We start from the raw sequence: 18,104 nt of genomic DNA on the forward strand, positions 1-18,104 counted from the left end.
ATATGCAGACAATCAGAATCTCAGATTATCTGTCTGCTTCTTTCCCTTTCATCCTGTTCCTCTCCGTCTCGCTCTTACACATATACAACAGAACAGGGGAGGCAAGGACCCTGCTGGCTCACTGTCAGAGTTCTTTGAACATCCTAAATGGATCAGTTGGATTTCATCCGTAGATCTGCTCGGCACCTTCACAGCATAGGCCGAGTGGCATTATGTCACAATCGTATCAGTCCAGGGCACTACTACAGAAAAAATGTTCTTTAATCGTTGCTGATATGGATGGTAGGGCCATGTATTGGTAAGAATCTGGTGATACGATACGTATCATGATACAAGGGTTATGATTCAATATATTGCGATATATTGCAATACTATAAGCAAGGCGATATATTGTAATTTTTGTAATCTAATTTAAGGAAAACTGTCATTGTATAAAGAACGCCACCATATGCATAACATCTGAGTAAAAAAAAAGTTAATTTTTTTTAGAACAGTGGGATCTGCATTTGCATTTATCACAGTCCCTGTAAATAGCCACTACTGTGAGAGGGCACTATACACTGAGAGGGTGCATCTCTTTGCAAATGAAACAATGTATTGACTGAGTTAATCTAAACTATTGATTAAAATCAATAGTGTTTTTGAGAATTGATATAGTATCACAAAACAGAATATGGGGATATTGGATATTTTTTTTTCTCTATATTGTCTTACACCCCTAATGGATGGTGGTGGTGAGTAAATGTATCCTAGTGTCCTGTTACAATAATGTCCTGGTTCACAGAGTACAACACATTGTAAGGCATACAGCACTGACCTTGGACTCTATTCTGCTGCTCCCACAGCTCTCAGGCATCGGACAGGCAGTATTCAATAATGAATATAGAAACATTGACTCTCTCTCTCTCTCTCTCTCTCTCTCTCTCTCTCATTTATAAAAGTTTTAAGTACAGTTTTATCTTGTAGGAAGAATAAGTGCTTGTTACATGGTAAACTGCTTCAAGAAGTATAATGAAAACTGCAGGCGTGGGAGCTGCTCACTGAAAAGAGATGAAGTGAATGAAACAAAAAGAAAGTATAAACTTTTTTATTATAGCTGTAATTCAATTGCATTCAGCTAATTTTATAACAATAACAAAAGAGGGTTTATGGCCATTTTCTCTCTCTCACCCCCAACCGGTCGAGGCAGATGGCTGCCCACCCAGAGCCTGGTTCTGCCCAAGGTTTCTACCCATTAAAGGGGTTCCGTTGTTGGGTAAATTATACGGTCTAAACCTGCTCTATATGAATGTTTGGTGAGATAACTTCCGTAAAAAATAAATTGAACTGAATAATGTGCACGATGTGTGTTTTACAAGCAACTGAAAACTTTTGTCAAACTGAAAAGACAAAAGAAGATTTCTGTGTTTTAAAGTTTATTCGGTAAAGGTTTTAAAATGTGGGAGTGCAGGCTTTTGCTTTGTCTTTAAAAGAAAGTAATTATTCCCTTTTGTCCCTGATGATAAAAGCAAAATGTGTTCTTTAGCCTTGATGTCTCTATCACTCTGAAGAGGACATCGTATATGACGTACTGTAAGTTTTCTCATCTCAAACTATACTGTAATAAAGCAGATTGCCCAAACCAAGGCATTTCATTTTGCAACAAAATTGTATTTTAAGAAAAAGTCTTCTGAGGTGACAGCAGCATGCTTTTCTTCAACTACCCAAGGCTGTTATCATAAAAGATGTAGTCATTCCACAGTCAAATTTACTCAGCTAACTAAGCATAAGGACATATTCTCATTATGTTTTTTTTCCCAAAAATTGGCAAAAACCTAAATTTAAAGTGGCCATCTGAGAGATTCTTGTTTTTGTTTATTGAAGTGACACCTTTGGCAAGTTTAGATCATGTCTACCTATGTCTTCTTCAACATTCATAAACATCATTAACAATTGTATAATTCTGTTTTTGTATAATTTATAAATAATGTTGCGTTTAAAATACAAATTAGATGTATAGAGTACCTGTAGTCAAATGATAGAATATATTTTGACATGTCACAGTTGGCAGAGTACAAGTGTTGTTCCATTTAGCTTGTCAGTTTTGAGGCATAGTATAGTAGCATAGTGGTATAGTGCATGCTGGCTCACTGTCACACCGTCATGGCTTACAGACACTTGAATAGCCCGGAGCTATCGTTAATGTTATTAGTAACACCTGAGCTTAAATGTGACAAGTCAAAATGTCTTATAGTATTTATATCAATTTATATGGAATCAATTAGTCATGGAAACACATGAGTCAAAACGATAAACATGTAGCTACTTATGGTGCAGGTCCTTCAGTGGCTTAGGCCATGAATAATAATAACAAAAATAAAAGGGCTGGGACGATAAATCTCCTGATTCGATACTATCACGATACTTATGTGCCGATTCGATATGTATTGCGATTTTAAAGTATTGCGATTCTACAAGTATTGCAATTTCATATTATGATTTATTGTGATTTTTGTTAACTTTGTTAACTTTGTTAACACTAGACCATGGGAAAAAGTTGAATAATATACTTCAAGGGACTTTTATTTTGAAAAATAGCTTAATTAATACATTAAAAAGTAATCAATCTTATTTCCATATATGTATAACCAGCGGCTAGTTGAGTTTGTGCTTGTGAAAATAGTGCTTAAACCCGAAGGTTTTGTGTTTCTAAGGCAATCTGTCCTGATGCGGTGTATTTTCTATGGTAGAAATGCAGAGCGAGAGCGGACAACCTGCATCTGTGCATGGCTGCTGTTCAGAACCCTGGGGCAAGCCATATGCTGACATAGCAAGGTGTCAGAAGATACAGCCCGAAGACAGATTAAAGTATGTTTCACAAGATCCAGCACTGACCCCGAGGCGCTGGCAGAGGTAATGAGAAGACAGAAGCTAACAGGGGGCACTCTGCATAATGACACAGCTGTCATCCTTATCATACTACTGTGTAAAAGTAGAATATTACTTACTATCACCACCTTTCTCAGTTTGAATCCAGTGTGTTAGTTGACACTTCTGCACAGAAAGCAGAGCGAGAGAGATGACACAGCTCCAATATTATATGTAATGAAGAGAATGAGAGTTACAGATAAAGAGAGAGAGAGAGAAGTATGTGCAATGAAGTTGCTGCATTGTACGTGTTTGTGAGATCAAGAGCCCATGTGTTGAATTGAATAGAAACAACACATGCCAACATGAGCAGTTGAGACTTCCAGAGTGCAAAATTGCTGTGAGATAACTGCCAGATTAACTGGGAAATTAATACACTGGCCAGCTGCATCTATTCAATTAATATGCAAGGTTATTTTGAACAAGACTGACATACTAAAGGTCTTTATTTTCCAAGAGAAAACACAAAGATAGAAAAAGAAGGTTGTACATGCTTAGGGTCCAATACAAGAGTGATAACGTTTTTCGTCACTAGACCTACACCTGGGCAAACGTTTCACAAAAGGGAATCATACAAGTACACAAGGCAACTGCAGTTCGCTACTGTAGCTCCCAAGACCCAAGAGAAAATGCAGTCATGGCAAACAGATAGGAACTTAATTATGTTACAATATTTAACCTCTTCCACTCCATGAGGGTGCTGGTGCCCTTGGCCGGCATTACTGTCTCTCAGAGCATAGTGCCAACCATGTCATGCTAGCATGTCGGGAGGACCGCTAAATAATACTCTGAAGTTGGGCTAAATTTTGGCGAGGAAAAACTGTCATAGCCATTTTCAAAGGGGTCCCTTGACCTCTGACCTCAAGGTATGTGAATGAAAATGGGTTCTATGTGTACCCACGAGTCTCCCCTTGACATGCCCACTTTATGATAATCCCATGCAGTTTGGGGCAAAAAATAAATGCAGTTTTATGCATGCAGTATAAACATGTTTATGTTTTGCCTATTCTAAAAGACTTTCTGCACACTGTGGTTCCTGGAATTGCATAAATTGGGTATCACTGTAAAGCTGAGACTCTTGTGGATCAAATAAGCCCAATTGTACTCATGTGTGATGATGTTAGTCCCCATAGTAGCCATTTCATTGTAGTTAGACCATTTTTTGAAACTTGACCTTGCTGTATAAAAGGACCAGCTGCATTCAGAGGTGGGATGGCTTTGCTAGGTAGAGTGACAATAAGGGGGTTTCTTAGCAGTTTCCAGAACAGAAGTGCTTGCCATCTAATCGCCGATTAGATTATTTCAGATTTTTGACTAGAATAACTTTACACACAGTGCTGAGCTGCATCTCAAATTAATCTTCAGGTTCCCAGCTTTCAGATGATGTACACCACTTGTATGTGACATCTACTGCTGACCTGCTATCTCCCCCTAAAGGTCCCCTGTACCCCCTATGGTAAAGAGGGGTGGAGTGGAAAAGGTTGAGGTCAAGCTTAAAGTTAATTTCCAACCTCAATACTACTTACTACACTGTCACCATATATATCATCATCAAGTGGTGCTAAGTAGGTAATACCCATATGCATATACCATTTGTCTATTCCGTATATCCACTAGAAAATAAACTATATAAATGAAGAAATAAATACAAATATATTTACATGTTAAGTTCCTTCTAGCCAATATTCAGAAAAAAATAAGAATGACAAATGGCAAGAAGATACATTTGGGTTTCAGGTACATTACAAAATATTAGTTGCATGCATTGATGATTATGATAATTCACTATGAAGCAAAAATACTTTAAATGTTTCACTGTGGAGAGAAACAAAGATACAGGCTAAACGTTCTCAGGGGAGCAGAAGCGTGACACATCTGAGAACAAAGAGAGCAAATGTCATGATATCATGCGAGGCAGCGGGACCAACTGAGGCACCAATAAAGGAGACCAAATACGTCACATGTGTTACATAATGAAACCAAAGATGGGAGAGAGCAAAATCTAATTTTATTCATGTTGCCTGCATGTTAAATCAACTTGGATTTAAAGTTCATCACCAATAATAAGATTTATCCTACTGTGTTAGGCTGGATTTCTCATTATTGCAAACTTTGATTTAAATTTCAACCCTCTAGCTTATGTGAGTATCACATCAAATTTGAACTGTAATGTTAATGTGATAAACAAAATCTTGGAAAATGTAAATACTGCATTATTATTATTATTACACTGGTGTCAAACTATCTCTGAACTACACTTTGGCCTTGGCAAGATGTCACTGTTTTTCCAGCTGTCAAATTAATTTCCCTGTTTCCCTCTTCCAGCTTAAATTAAGAATTGCTTCCTCTAACATGGCATGTGTCCGATGAGTAGCATGCCAAGAAGCAGGGGGTTCCAGACTGCCTTTGAACATCATCGCCTCTCACAGGGTTCAAAGCCTCTTAGAAACACTGTCATCCAAATTCAAACAAGGGATAGAAAAGAGTACAAAGGACTTCACATCTTCAAATCCAGTGAGATTTGTCCCTTCTTTTTCAGTACTTCGAAAATGAAGCAAAAGATGAGCTAGATCCATTTCTTCAGTGCTTCCAAGACCCAGGTAATACTTTATAATATCTGAATATGCATGTCTGCAATAAAATTTGTTTCTGAGAGAACCCAAAGTCATTAAACTAAATCATCAATCAAGTTATTTTGTTTTTCTCCAAAAAGCGAGATGCTGCTGTTGTCAACAAGCTGTCGTCATATTCCTAAAATTAGGACTACTCTCCAACCTTTGAGAGCGACTGTTCTGTGGTTTCAATAAAAACTTTGAGGAGAAATATAGCATCCCTCCTTGCCTCCAAAAAGTGTCTGTTTGAGGTCCAGGCTTCCTCCTTTTCCGCTAGCTTAATGGATTATGACAGTGATGCAGCATGAAGCTTTAATCCCCTTGCCGCCGTCGTCTCCCCTCCCTTTATGTTAAGCCCCTTGACTAGAGCGAGTGTGTGTGCATGTGTGTCAGGTGCCAAACAATACTAGGAGCCAAACCTTGGGCTTGGATGATATACAAAAACAAAGGGGGTTAAAGCATCCACTGCTGACAGCCAACCCTGCCCTTCAGGTGTCCTGCTAGCCCATTACCAGGCTTTGAAGTCAATATGCCAAGGAAAAATAGCTGTCAACTTAATAACCAAGAAAACCAGAAGATTTAAGGATATATCCACAACAATACGGTTTTGCTGTGTCTCCCAAACACAACTGATCAATGATTCATGTGAATATAGACAAGCAGCAACGCAGACAGACACATCTGTCAACGTCACTCTTTCATTCTGAGTTCTTGTCTGCCCTCAAAGCAGGACTTATTCCTAAACGGCCTTCATTATCAAACCAGTGTTTGCTTTTACCCATGTGACAATTAAAGAGAACCAACCACCAATGGAAGTACAATTATCTCATATACAATAGTAGAGTTCCTAATTGTCAGTTGTTTACAGAAAATTGTACGGTGCTGGACCAGAATCAGCTGCGCATGTAGGACGGACTTTCTGAGCGAATACATAAGAGATGACCTCTGAGATTAAACATTTATTAAGAGACGAAAGTTGCTCTGACGAGGTTGGCATCAGTACTCACCATGAATGAATCCATGTTAGAGTATTAAAAGCAACCATGGGAGTCAGAGGACCCCAATGAAAGAAAACCATAACTGGGACATTATTTAATAGCTCTCCGGTCCTTTCAAACTGGACAGACAACGCAGCAGAGAGGCTCTTCTCCGCACCACATGGAGCCGAATGTAATGTCAACGACCAAACATCCCAATGGTGGAAATCCCATCCAAGAGGCAGAATTAGGGCGGAGAGATCAGGGGGTAAATCCACTTTGTTGTTGTACTCATGTCATGTTTTAACCCTGTAAGAGCTAAACACGTTTTCTGTTGGATTTGCCAGGTATGTCATGCTGATTAAAACATGACATCAATCCAGTATATATCATACCAAATACCAGTTACTTGAATTTGAAGATGGCTGAAGATGGCTAGACTCTTCATCTCCTTAGCTAAATTCAAAACTAAAAGACTTTTTTTTTTTTTAATCAAGCATCAATTATAATCTTTAAGACCAATCAAATTGGTATGCACATCACAATAACAAGAACTCAATTCAAAGACTTTAATTGTGCAAAAGACCACCTTAGCTGCTGCATCCGACTGCATAATAATTAAACAACAGCCTCAAAGCAAAAGGACCTTTGACAGTAATTAGTCAATATACAACAAATTCAGACTGCAGATTCATCCTGAATAAAAGACATCTAAAATTTAAGGCAGAAAAACAGACAATAATTGACAAGTGTTTTATGGCAGGAAATGATAGTTTTTGCAGATATTACCTCCAGCCAAGACTGGCTTCGAGAACAGGAAAGCAAAATCAGTGTCTTGTATTGCATTCTTTGGTTTTCTTAAATGAAATACAGGGCCAATAGTACATACAGTAGAACAATGCTTTTTTAATATTTGTGTGTATGCTGTTTTAAATGTTTGAGTGTATCTTGTTTGAAACACTGTTGCTAATGTTTTGGCTGGGGCTCCCTTGGAAAAGAGATTTTCAAATCTCAATGGGACTTACTTGGTTAAATAAAGGTTTAATAAGAATAATAAAAAAAGTAAAAAATATTTAATTGCAAGTAAAAGTCCTGCATTTAAAATCCTACTTAAGTAAAAGTGCTATTAATATCACACCACTAAGTTTGATATTATATCATTAAACTAGTAATAATAATGTAATTAAAATGTTCTTAAAGTATCAAAAGTGAAAGTACTAATTCTGCAGAAGACCGGCCCTTGTGACTGATTTATCATTACATACGACATTATGACAATGTTAATACTGAGCATCAATGTGTAAGCATCATTTTACTGTTGTAGCTGGTGAAGGTGAAGCTAGTTTTAACTACTTTATATACTGTACAGTGGTGGTTTCCAAACTAGGGTTCAGGCCCCTCCAAAGGGTCACAAGATAAATCTGACGGGTCGTGGAATGATTAAAGGGGGGAAAAAAATTAAGTTCTGCTACAAATCTGTATTTTTTTATTATTATTATTCTTTGCTTTTCATTAAATAAATATTGAATATGTTTAGCTATTCAGGGTTGAACGGTCAGGGGGAAATGTAACAGCTGAATGTTTAATATGAACTATGACTTTAATCATTGTCATAGCAAGTCACAGTCATATTTGGACAAAATGTTAATGTTGAATTTGTTTGTTAAAGAGTATTAATTTAACAGAAAATGTGTTTATTATTGTAGTGTATTAATTGAAAGCACCAATTTTAGTAAACACAAACATGGTGGACAAGAACAAGGCTTATATTAAAGGAGTATATGGGCAACTCCTATTGACTTGTTCATTAAAAAAATACAGCTGGCTGTCTTTTTTTTAAAAATGGGATATTATTAGTTGTCCTTGTCAGTTGTTCCTCGAAAGGGAAGTCCAATAAGCAAACACAACAAAGAAAGAAAAGCAAGCGCAGATAAACAAAGCATTAGTTATGTGTATATAACAAGCGGAGATGAAATGAAATGGCTGAGCAAGAAGTGGAAGCAAAGAATAAATAAACATACAAACCAATGAGAATATTAAAATAGATTCAGTGTGTGTGTGTGTGTGTGTGTGTGTGTGTGTGTGTGAGAAGGAGAGAGAGACCGAGGAGAAGAGAAACCGTCTTTTCTCTGATGAAATACTGTTTGACAGTAGAAATGATGAAGCCTGTATACACCTCTCACCCTGAATATTTGGGTTGGAGAGTTTTTGCCTCATTAGTAGCTCCTGCTGTGAGACGATTACAGGAGACACACTACATGATGGGAGACTGATGGGAGTTCTGGGATCAGCGCTCTTATATTTACCACAAGTGCAAATCAACTAAGTCAGCAGGACAAGCACCAAGACACACTGAATGGCAAGGCTCTTTTTTTATTATTATTATGTTCACTGCCAGTACACCTTATTACACTGACAGGAGTCAATATTAGCCTGCAGCCCCAATAAGTCCGTTTTAAAATGGAATTCAAAATTACAGTTTGTCATGTGCAATGATGTGCTATTTTTCAGAAAATATCTGTGCAATGATGACTAATGTGATAAAATGTATTTATTTATTTGATATCTTATAGATTTTGTTAACTTTGGGAAACACTGATTGACATTTTTCAACATTTTCTGACATTTTAAAGACCAAACATCAAATTGATTAATCGAGAAAATAATCAACAGATTAATCAACAATAAAAATAATAATCATAAGTTGCAGCCCCTAATCAAGGCATGCATACCCCAGGAAGACCAGCGACCGCTCTTTGGAAGCTAATGGGGCTCCAAATAAAGAATAATAACCGGCCATCATCCCCCAAAAGCTAACAATGGTGTCTTGCTCAGTTAAATGCTGTACATTTTTACATGTCAAAAGTTGAATTCAAAGTTTAAAATCAATACGTAGGAAGACCTCCAGAGCAACAACACTGCAGAAGAGTATCCACTGACTGCCTGTGAGTGAAGCTAGTCAAAGCAAAAGTTTGCCCAGTGCCCAAGTTCTGTCATCATTTTCTGTGGTTATATCAAAGCCTTTCCACTTTTTATAACCATACTGTATATACCATCAGCCAACTGGTTTCTATTCAGTGCCCCCCACATTTCCATATCAACATACGTAAAGTCTAGAGTGTAAATAAAAACAGCCAAACTTCTAACACCTGTTTTTTTTCCCCACCTGCCTCTCAAGGCTACCTCCCCATAATTCTCTCAAAAAATATTGCTACCGCCTGCAGTATAAAAATGTTTACTATATCAGAGGCATGCTGCCTTCATCCGCAGTGATAAAGTAAGCCCCTCAGTGTTATTAGCTATGGACTTGCCCAGTACTCCAGCAGGGGTGAGAGAAGCTTGGTCATGATAAATGAGCCTGCTATCTCACGCAATGTCAGTGCGAGCCTGTTTGTCTATCCTCCTGAGGCAACCTTTTATTCCATCCAAAAACACTGAATCATCCAAATTGACAGGAGAAACAATCACAGTGTCTCGTTCATATCCGAAAATGCTTCACACTTCCAATGCAATCGCAGTAAAGATGAACTACCACGGTTGGCTGTTGTGCTTATTCCCATAGGTGTGTAGTGAACACATTTTGCCTCAATATCATCTTTGATGCAGAGTTTTACTATTATTGTGCAGTATAGAGTAGATGATGAATCAGTATTAACTGTGATATCCATCAATTCAGAGATGTAACAATCAGACGGAGGGAGCAAATAATGTCACAGATCATTTATTAAAAGGCAGTTATAAGACGAATGCCACAAAATTCTGAGGTTTAAATCTCAGTGTCGAGCAACTGCTAATAAAACTCCCCTAGATCATAAGCACTGACATGATCAGATGATGATTGTTTCTAGACCTGTCTCATTCTCTTTTGGCTAAGTCGATAAGCATTGTGCTGGGAGTTCACACACTCAGAATGAAGCTGTCTGAAATCATCCGGGGATCATTGCTGCAAACACAGGAAAATGAATTCTAATATAGAGCAATTAAGAAGTCAAAGGGAAGACAAGTCATTTTTCTAAATAAAAAAATGTTTGGTCGTTAGACACATAATTTGCTGTACAGGCACTGCTATAGAAAATAATTAATAATGATCACAATACATCAAGAGAGAAAGCTCATCAGCTTTTCATCCTGCCAACATTAAGCAATTACCTACCTGTCACTTTGATGGACACTCGTGAGAACAAACACGGGAAAGTCGGAATGGAAACCGACTGGGCCGGATTGTATATACTGCCTAAAAATTACTATATATATTTGATTGGACTTTGTGCAGATATTTGATGTTAATGCTATTCAAACTAGGGATGCCCATTGAAAAATGCATGTCTGGGTTTTCTTCCAAGCAAACAGTAACGGTGGTACATTGGGAAGTTTGTATTTAATCCAGTTACGGCAAATAAAACCCAAAACCCATAACGTTCTATAAGCAGGGATGAGGAGACGGATGGCCAGCAATGACTCAAGCTTAGAAATCCTGATGAATGAATGAGGAGTGAAACACATTTTCAACTTCTGCTCTGATTCAGCCATCTCTTGATGTGCTCTTATTGGTATTTTGATGACTTGCCACGAACTTAACTTTGTCTAGGCACAAAAAGAGCTGTTTCAGCAAAAATCAAGCAAGCGAGTCTAGTGCAATTATGGCCTCAAGGATGATCAGTATTTGAACTTACTGTAAGCATGTTACATGCCAGCACCAAATGCTGCCATGTACTGTGCTGTTTTAGGTTCAACCAGTGATGCATGTCTGCACAGATCCTATTGGAAAGATTAACAGCCCTTTCTATGGTTATGTTGGCTCATTTGACATTGATATGAACATCCATACATTGAAGAGATTGTATCCCTTAAGCCTGCATCTCTAAAGGATAGCATTTGTCAGTGTCACCAAACAAGAAAAGCTAAAAGCAAATTCAATGTGTAAGTGTGCAACAGCTTTTTGTATTTTCTTGTTTACTGAAGTGTTTCAAGGCTATCCATGTATTACAATGGAATACATTTTTAAAAAAGTAATAAAGACAAAGTTTATGAAGAATCCATGTGTTGCAAAACATCTAACCACTATCCTGTTCTGTTGGTGCTTAAATTTCAATTGGTGAAGAATGCAATATCACACTTGTTTAGGACTGTGGACTTGAGTGTAAAGATTTGAGACTTCCTCGTTACAAAACAACGACTACATTGGGTATATGAGGGATTTGTGTGTAATTTCAGATAAAACCAGACACTATAGTAATCCCTTCTTTTCAAAAGAAAGCAAAAATACAAAGTTGACAATAGGAGATAAAAGGGCTGTGTATTGTTGCTGCAACAAGTAGAGCTGGCAAAAAGTCTACAATCAATACTTACAATACAATACATTCTCTAGGGGACCAAAGAGTAAACAGGTTGTGTTCTGAGTCCCAGGCTGTGAGTAAATCTTTCCAAATCTAATATCCACCACTCTGTGGGTCAGACATTACCTGCAATGAAGCAGCTTTATGAAGACATCCTGGAGAAACGGGATAGTTGCCAAGGATGACTTTGTGTTCATTTTGCGCCTACTGTGAGTAAGTCTGCTTGATTTTGAAGTGTGATTTCTGACAAGCTAGGAAGAGTTGTGGTAGTGTGTTCTGTTATTCTATTACCGTGCCAACAGAGTTTATTTCCCAAAGCAGCTGAGCAAGACTCGGAGGAGCGGCTTGTCACTAAAATGAGAATAGCTGGTCCACCTTAAAGGTCAGTCCACCTTAATCAAGCCAGAGCCGCAGTTGTTGCTAACTTCGGGGTTAAACCCCCTTCAGTTTAATCAGCAGACAACAAGCAAGACATGGGAACTTGGCTTAGGTTTCTAGGAGTTGTAGCATTTATTCATCGACAGCCTAACCTTTACACACACTGCACTGCTACTCTCACAGCTATAATGTTACTGCTAACTTCATACTCACTGTCTTTGCTCTCTCTCGCTTGCACACTGACACTCACTAACGTTAAGCACACAACCCATGCACTAATTTATGTTGTTCCTTAAAGGAGTTTTCTACTTGTAAAATAAATTTTAGTTTAAAAAAACATATTAAAAATACATAATTCCCTGATTATTAGGCCCGTCGGGCCATTGGGCTTGCAATACACTGGCGGAAACTCTGACATATGTTCTGAGTCATGTGAACTCCTATCATAAAAGCCTAAATCCGCCAAAGCCACAGGTGGATTTTACTTATAACATGCTTTTTTCCCCTTAGGCAGATATAATGACTGTAATCTGACCCAGAATTCAGTAAGATTCAGACCAGATATGATACATAAATTCAGAATCAGAATCAAAATCCACAAAATCTAAAAGATGCCCAACCATACTCACAGGCTTCTTCAGAATAAGCCAGGGTGACCGAAGTCATGTTCAGCCATCTGTTCAGCTTGAGAAGCCAAACAAAGTCAGTGGCGATGGGCCAAAGTCTTTGGCAGTACTCCAATGCAGTTTATGTTTGCAATAAGTGATCCAGCAAAGGTGCAACCAGAAAGTAATCCATTTTGCTCTCATACTCAACTATGACAAGTGTCTATTATTGTTTATAAGTCCATCACAATTCCCGCCATCAGACTTTAGAAGACAACCCTTTCAGAGAATAAGGAAATATAAACTCGGATTTACTTGTCTAGTGTTTAGTACGTATATTAAAAAACGTACATCAGCCAGTTTGAGTTAGACAGTAAACTCCAATGATCTTTTAAACTTCAATGCTTTGCCTACTCTTTTGTTACATTTGAATCACAGAGTTAACTGATCTACCTGTGTAACCAGGGGCTCCAGAAGCCTCTCCACAGTCAGGGTGCGGATCTCAAGACTCTTGGGGTCCCATTTCAACAGGATGGGGGAGGTGGCGGTCGTCATGGTCTCTGTTGGGAGCAAAAGCAGATCAATAGTTAGAGGAATGTTTCGCTTTGAAAAGCTTTTGGCTCATTAAAAAAATATAAACTCTGCGACAGGTCACGTTGCACATTATATGTGCTCAAGAGAACAGGGTGGCTAGAGGTATTCACAAAGTCTGTAGGTAGTGTTCAGCTGTGTAAAAAGAGCTGTTTTTTGAATATAGGTCTGCAGGCATAAATGTTCCTCAAAAGCTGACAGGTTGATAAGACAGCACAGATGGTTTCAGAGTGGGTTGGGTTTTTAAAGATGGCAGAAGCCTTTATAGGGCAGCATTGTTAAGCATTATTATCCAAAAGACTCAAAGACCAAATTACAATTAATGTACACTGTCATACTACTGGTCCTTCTTATGACAATTATTAGTTCTTTCAGGGCAAGATTTCTGTCACTGCAACCACGCCAGGCTCTGAACCTTTTGTCTCTGTAAGCTGATCTTACTGTTCTCAGACAGTCTTATCAGCATTGTGTCACTGTGTAATAGTATTGATGGTGTATACACTTACTGGGTGAAGATGGCCAAGGATATTGAGTTTTCAAACATTTCTTTTTTTTTTAAAAGGTTTCGAGGTTGACAGAGAGTCAACATGACATTTCCATTTAAACATTATGTTGCTTCAAATTTGGCCATGGGATAAACACGATAAACCACTCCGTGGTTATGAAAATAGTGAACTCTGCAGAGGCAATCTGCAGAATATTTTTTGCCCAATAACCACAAAACCTGTCATGGATTACTCCTTACTTGACAAATAAACTTTAGCCAATCAGAAACCATATTTCATCATGAGGTATGTGCCAATACCTAATCCTCATAAACATCTCAGCAATTCCACTAAATAGAATGAAGCCCAGCAGGCTAAAACCACTGGCTCAAAAACAAGGATTTCATGATTGTCCGTTTGGCAAATCTCACTTCTGCACATCAAACAACACAGTCAACAATTCCAACAATCCATAAATTAATGGCCAGCCACCTCTCTAACCTTGATTTACAGTAATTAACTTCCTTAATTAACTCCATTGTATCTCTCCAAAGATAAAACTTACTGAGTAAAGCGACAGTAAATTCAGGGAGAATGTTATTGTTATTCTTCATTTGTATAGCTAGATGTCATTCAACAGAGTTTTGGCATAGATTTGCCCACATTGCTGACTACTTCATCAGGTACAATTCAGGTACAGGTTCATTCAGGTACAAAAATTGCATTGTACTGTAGCGTTGCATTATAAGAGTCTCCAAATTAAGAAAAAACAGTAAAGAAAGGAGGCAAAAGCAGAGAAAAACAGGAGAAAAGTTGGAGATTAAATTAACCTGATGTTCAACTCATTAAGTTCAACAGCAAAACATAGTCAGTCACATAAGTGAAAAGATGCACTCCTGAGATGGTGCTGAGCTCTGCAATATGAGTCTCAATTGCACAGTTCTTCAGACAATCTGCTCTTTAACTTGGAATATTATTTCATTAAAATTTTTAAAACCCTTAAACTCAGTGGGGTTACATTAGGTGAATGTGAGGACTGAACAGCTGGCATGGGGGTAGCAGTCTGTTTTACTGAGGGGATGTGTTTCTACAGTAAGCAATTTCAGAATGGGCCAGCTGGGACTGGCTCAGTCTACTGCCAATGTCAATGAGGCAGAAGGGAATAAAGGATGTGAATAAGAATGACAGATCTGGGCCAGAGGCCCCTGATACTACACACAGTGGGCTAAAGATGGATGAACAGTAGGAAATCATGCAACCTGGCACTATTGATGAAACCACAACCCAGACATTATAGTTCTCTCAAAAGAGCATGGACCTTTAGCTTCAAAAAAATGTCAGGCCCTCACGTATGCTGCTGTCATTACATGTTTGTCCCCGCAAGGAAATCTGGACAGGGACAATGAATCTGGCTTTGTCAACTTATCACTCTATCATGCACAGTAGTTTGACAGAACCTTAGGGAATGATGCGTGTCATTTCTCTGTTCTGACATTTTCAAAATTACACATACTGAGAGGTGAACAGGAGTGTTGAATACAGTATTACAGTCTTAATTTACTTCTGGCAAAACCTGAAACCTTGCACAATGGAGTTAGAAAATATTCACACATTGCAAATTGTGAAGTTACAAGCTAGTGTTACTAGCTACGCGATAACGCTTTAACGCCACTAATTTCTTTAACGCATTAACACAATTGATCTTTCGGAGGTTGTAACAGGCTCAGTTTAGAGCTAGAGTGATGATCCTGGAATCACCTGAAATTAGAAAACCTAAGGAATCCATTGGTACCAACCATGTCATACTAACGAAGGATGCTAAATAACGCTCCAAACGTATGCTTAATTTTGGCGAGGAAAAACTGTCATGGTCATTTTCTGACCTCAAGATATGTGAATGAAAATGGGTTCTATGGGTACCCATGAGTCTATCCTTTAAAGACATGCCCACTTTAATAATCACATGCAGTTTGGGGGAGGTCATAGTCAAGTCAGCACACTGACACACTGACAGCTGTTGTTGCCTGTTGGGCTGGAGTTTGTCATGTTATGATATGAGCAAATTTTGTTATCCTAAATGCAGTAGCTGTGAGGGTTTCTGGACAATATTTGTCATTGTTTTGTGTTGTTAATTGATTTCCAATAATAAATATATACATACATTTGCATAAAGCAAGCACATTTAACCACTCCCATGTTGATAAGAGTATTTAATACTTGACAAATCTCCATTTATGGTACATTTTGAACAGATACAAAATGTGTGATTAATCATGGACAATCATGCGATTGATCAAGCTTTCCCCGTGGTATCAAAAATCAAATATCAATATTTTTCAAGTTTTGTATCAACGTAGAAATTCCAGTATTGTGAAAACACCATAACAAGCTTGGATTTGTGCAGTGAATGTGAGGCAAAACGTATTTACAGAGAAAATTTTAAAAGTATTCAGAAATTCTCTTCCCTACAGCTGATTTCACTTTAGTTGGTGAAAGGTGAAAGTTTTGGCTTTCTTCCGATATATGCACTGACTCTGAGAACCAGTGTGTGTACTGTATAATTTATGTTGAGAAAAAAATCCTTTTTGCATTTTGGAACTTATTGTTGGCATTACACAACAGATTGGATCTCTTTGCTGTTCAGAAAGACCACCAAAGTAGTAAGTCTTTCTCTACGGTAACACTATACAGTAGCTGATGTTGTCTTCATGCAGCTTCCATTAGCAGCCAGCTGGTTAGATACAGTAGCTGAGAATAACTTAGAAAGAAATGATGCCTATGAGAGCCTCTCTTTTTGAAGATTAGTTTGGCAGCTCTCCTTTATGACATTAAAGATTTCCCGGCAGATCATAGTACATACGGTGAAAATAAGCAGGAGTGATGCTAATGCAGCTGAGGAGAAAGCAGCAGCACTGTGAAAAATAGCAGATTGCCATTGTAATGCAATAAACAGTTTCCTGGTGTATGACGGTGGAACTTCTCAAAAACCAGGGTTGAAACTATTCTTGACACATTATGTAACCAAATCAATTATAGAAGGGGTTTGTCAAGATATCGGTATAAGTGATAAGTCATAGTGGGTGTGGCAGTTATAAATGTTTGAAAGCTGAAACAAACTGCTATTGCTGCTTGCACTAATTCACAGTGCACTGTGGTTGAAAATCACATTACCATATTATACTAATAATGCTTCTTGTCATTGATTGAAAATCTAATGTCATTTTAAGCAGTGAAATTAGTTAATTAATTAATTACTTGTTTGCAAGAAAATTAATCGTCAACTGATTTTTTTTATGACAAATCATTCTTTTAAAGGAAGAATGTGTAACATTTGGGGGGATCTATTAGCAGAAATGCCATATAATATTCATAACTATGTTTTCATTAGTGTATAATCAGCTGAAATTAAGAATTGTTGTGTTTTCTTCGTCTTAGAATGAGCCCTTCATATCTACATAGGGAGCTTGTCCTCTTCATCGAGTCTGCCATGTTACTTCGTCATGTTTCTACAGTAGCCCGGAACGGACAAACCAAACACTGGCTCTAGAGAGAGCGGTGACGTGAGCCACAGAGTGCAAAACTGTGGTACCACCAGCCGCCCTCTGACTTCCGTTGCTCCTAAAGTACTGTTATTATGGTAAGGATGGCCTCTGAGTAAGGCAAATGACATTACCACAGTTTTGCACTCAGCGGCTCATGTTACCGCAGTCTTGGAAAGGCAGGAGTAAGCAGAGGGGTACTCAGTTAGTTGCAATCTGCAACCACACCACTAGATGCCACCAAATCCTACATACTGTCCTTTAAAGCCATTTTTAAGGAAACAAATGTGAAACGTTTTCTGGTTCGAGCTTCTCAAATGTGAGGATTTGGTGTTTTTTTTAGTTTATATCATTGGAAACTAAATGTCTTTGGGTTTTGGACTGTTAATCAAACACAATAATACATGTGACATCACCTAGGATTCATGACAATCTGTTATTAGGGCCCGAGCACGAAAGTGCCAGGACCCAACGGTGTCCTGGCACGAAGTGCAAGGAACCTATTGTTTTTCTGGGTATTATTCTTTTTCTGCTGCAAGAACGCGTTTTTGACGACCTTAGCCATCCCCAAAACTCACCAGAATTGGAATATGCGTCAGAAGTGGCGAAAATTGCAATATTCTGTAGTGATTGGGCTCGGGTGCACCAGCGGGCTCGATAGCGCCCCCTATAGA

The 18,104-nt window shown here is 38.2% G+C and overlaps 1 protein-coding gene across 11 annotated transcripts in view; it reads right to left on the reverse strand.

Annotated features, from left to right (window-relative positions):
- The window catches only part of ctnna2 (catenin (cadherin-associated protein), alpha 2), a 382,091-nt gene that overhangs the window by 333,321 nt on the left and 30,666 nt on the right, over positions 1–18,104 (reverse strand). For all 11 annotated transcript variants that reach the window (XM_074629996.1, XM_074629998.1, XM_074629997.1 and 8 more), the window contains exon 2: positions 13,269–13,375. In XM_074629996.1, coding sequence (XP_074486097.1) covers positions 13,269–13,370 — 102 coding nt within the window. In that variant the 5' untranslated portion in view covers positions 13,371–13,375. The remainder of the gene's footprint in view (positions 1–13,268; positions 13,376–18,104) is intronic.

Source organism: Sebastes fasciatus, chromosome 3, assembly GCF_043250625.1.
Source record: "Sebastes fasciatus isolate fSebFas1 chromosome 3, fSebFas1.pri, whole genome shotgun sequence".
In the NCBI taxonomy this organism is placed as follows: domain Eukaryota; kingdom Metazoa; phylum Chordata; class Actinopteri; order Perciformes; family Sebastidae; genus Sebastes; species Sebastes fasciatus.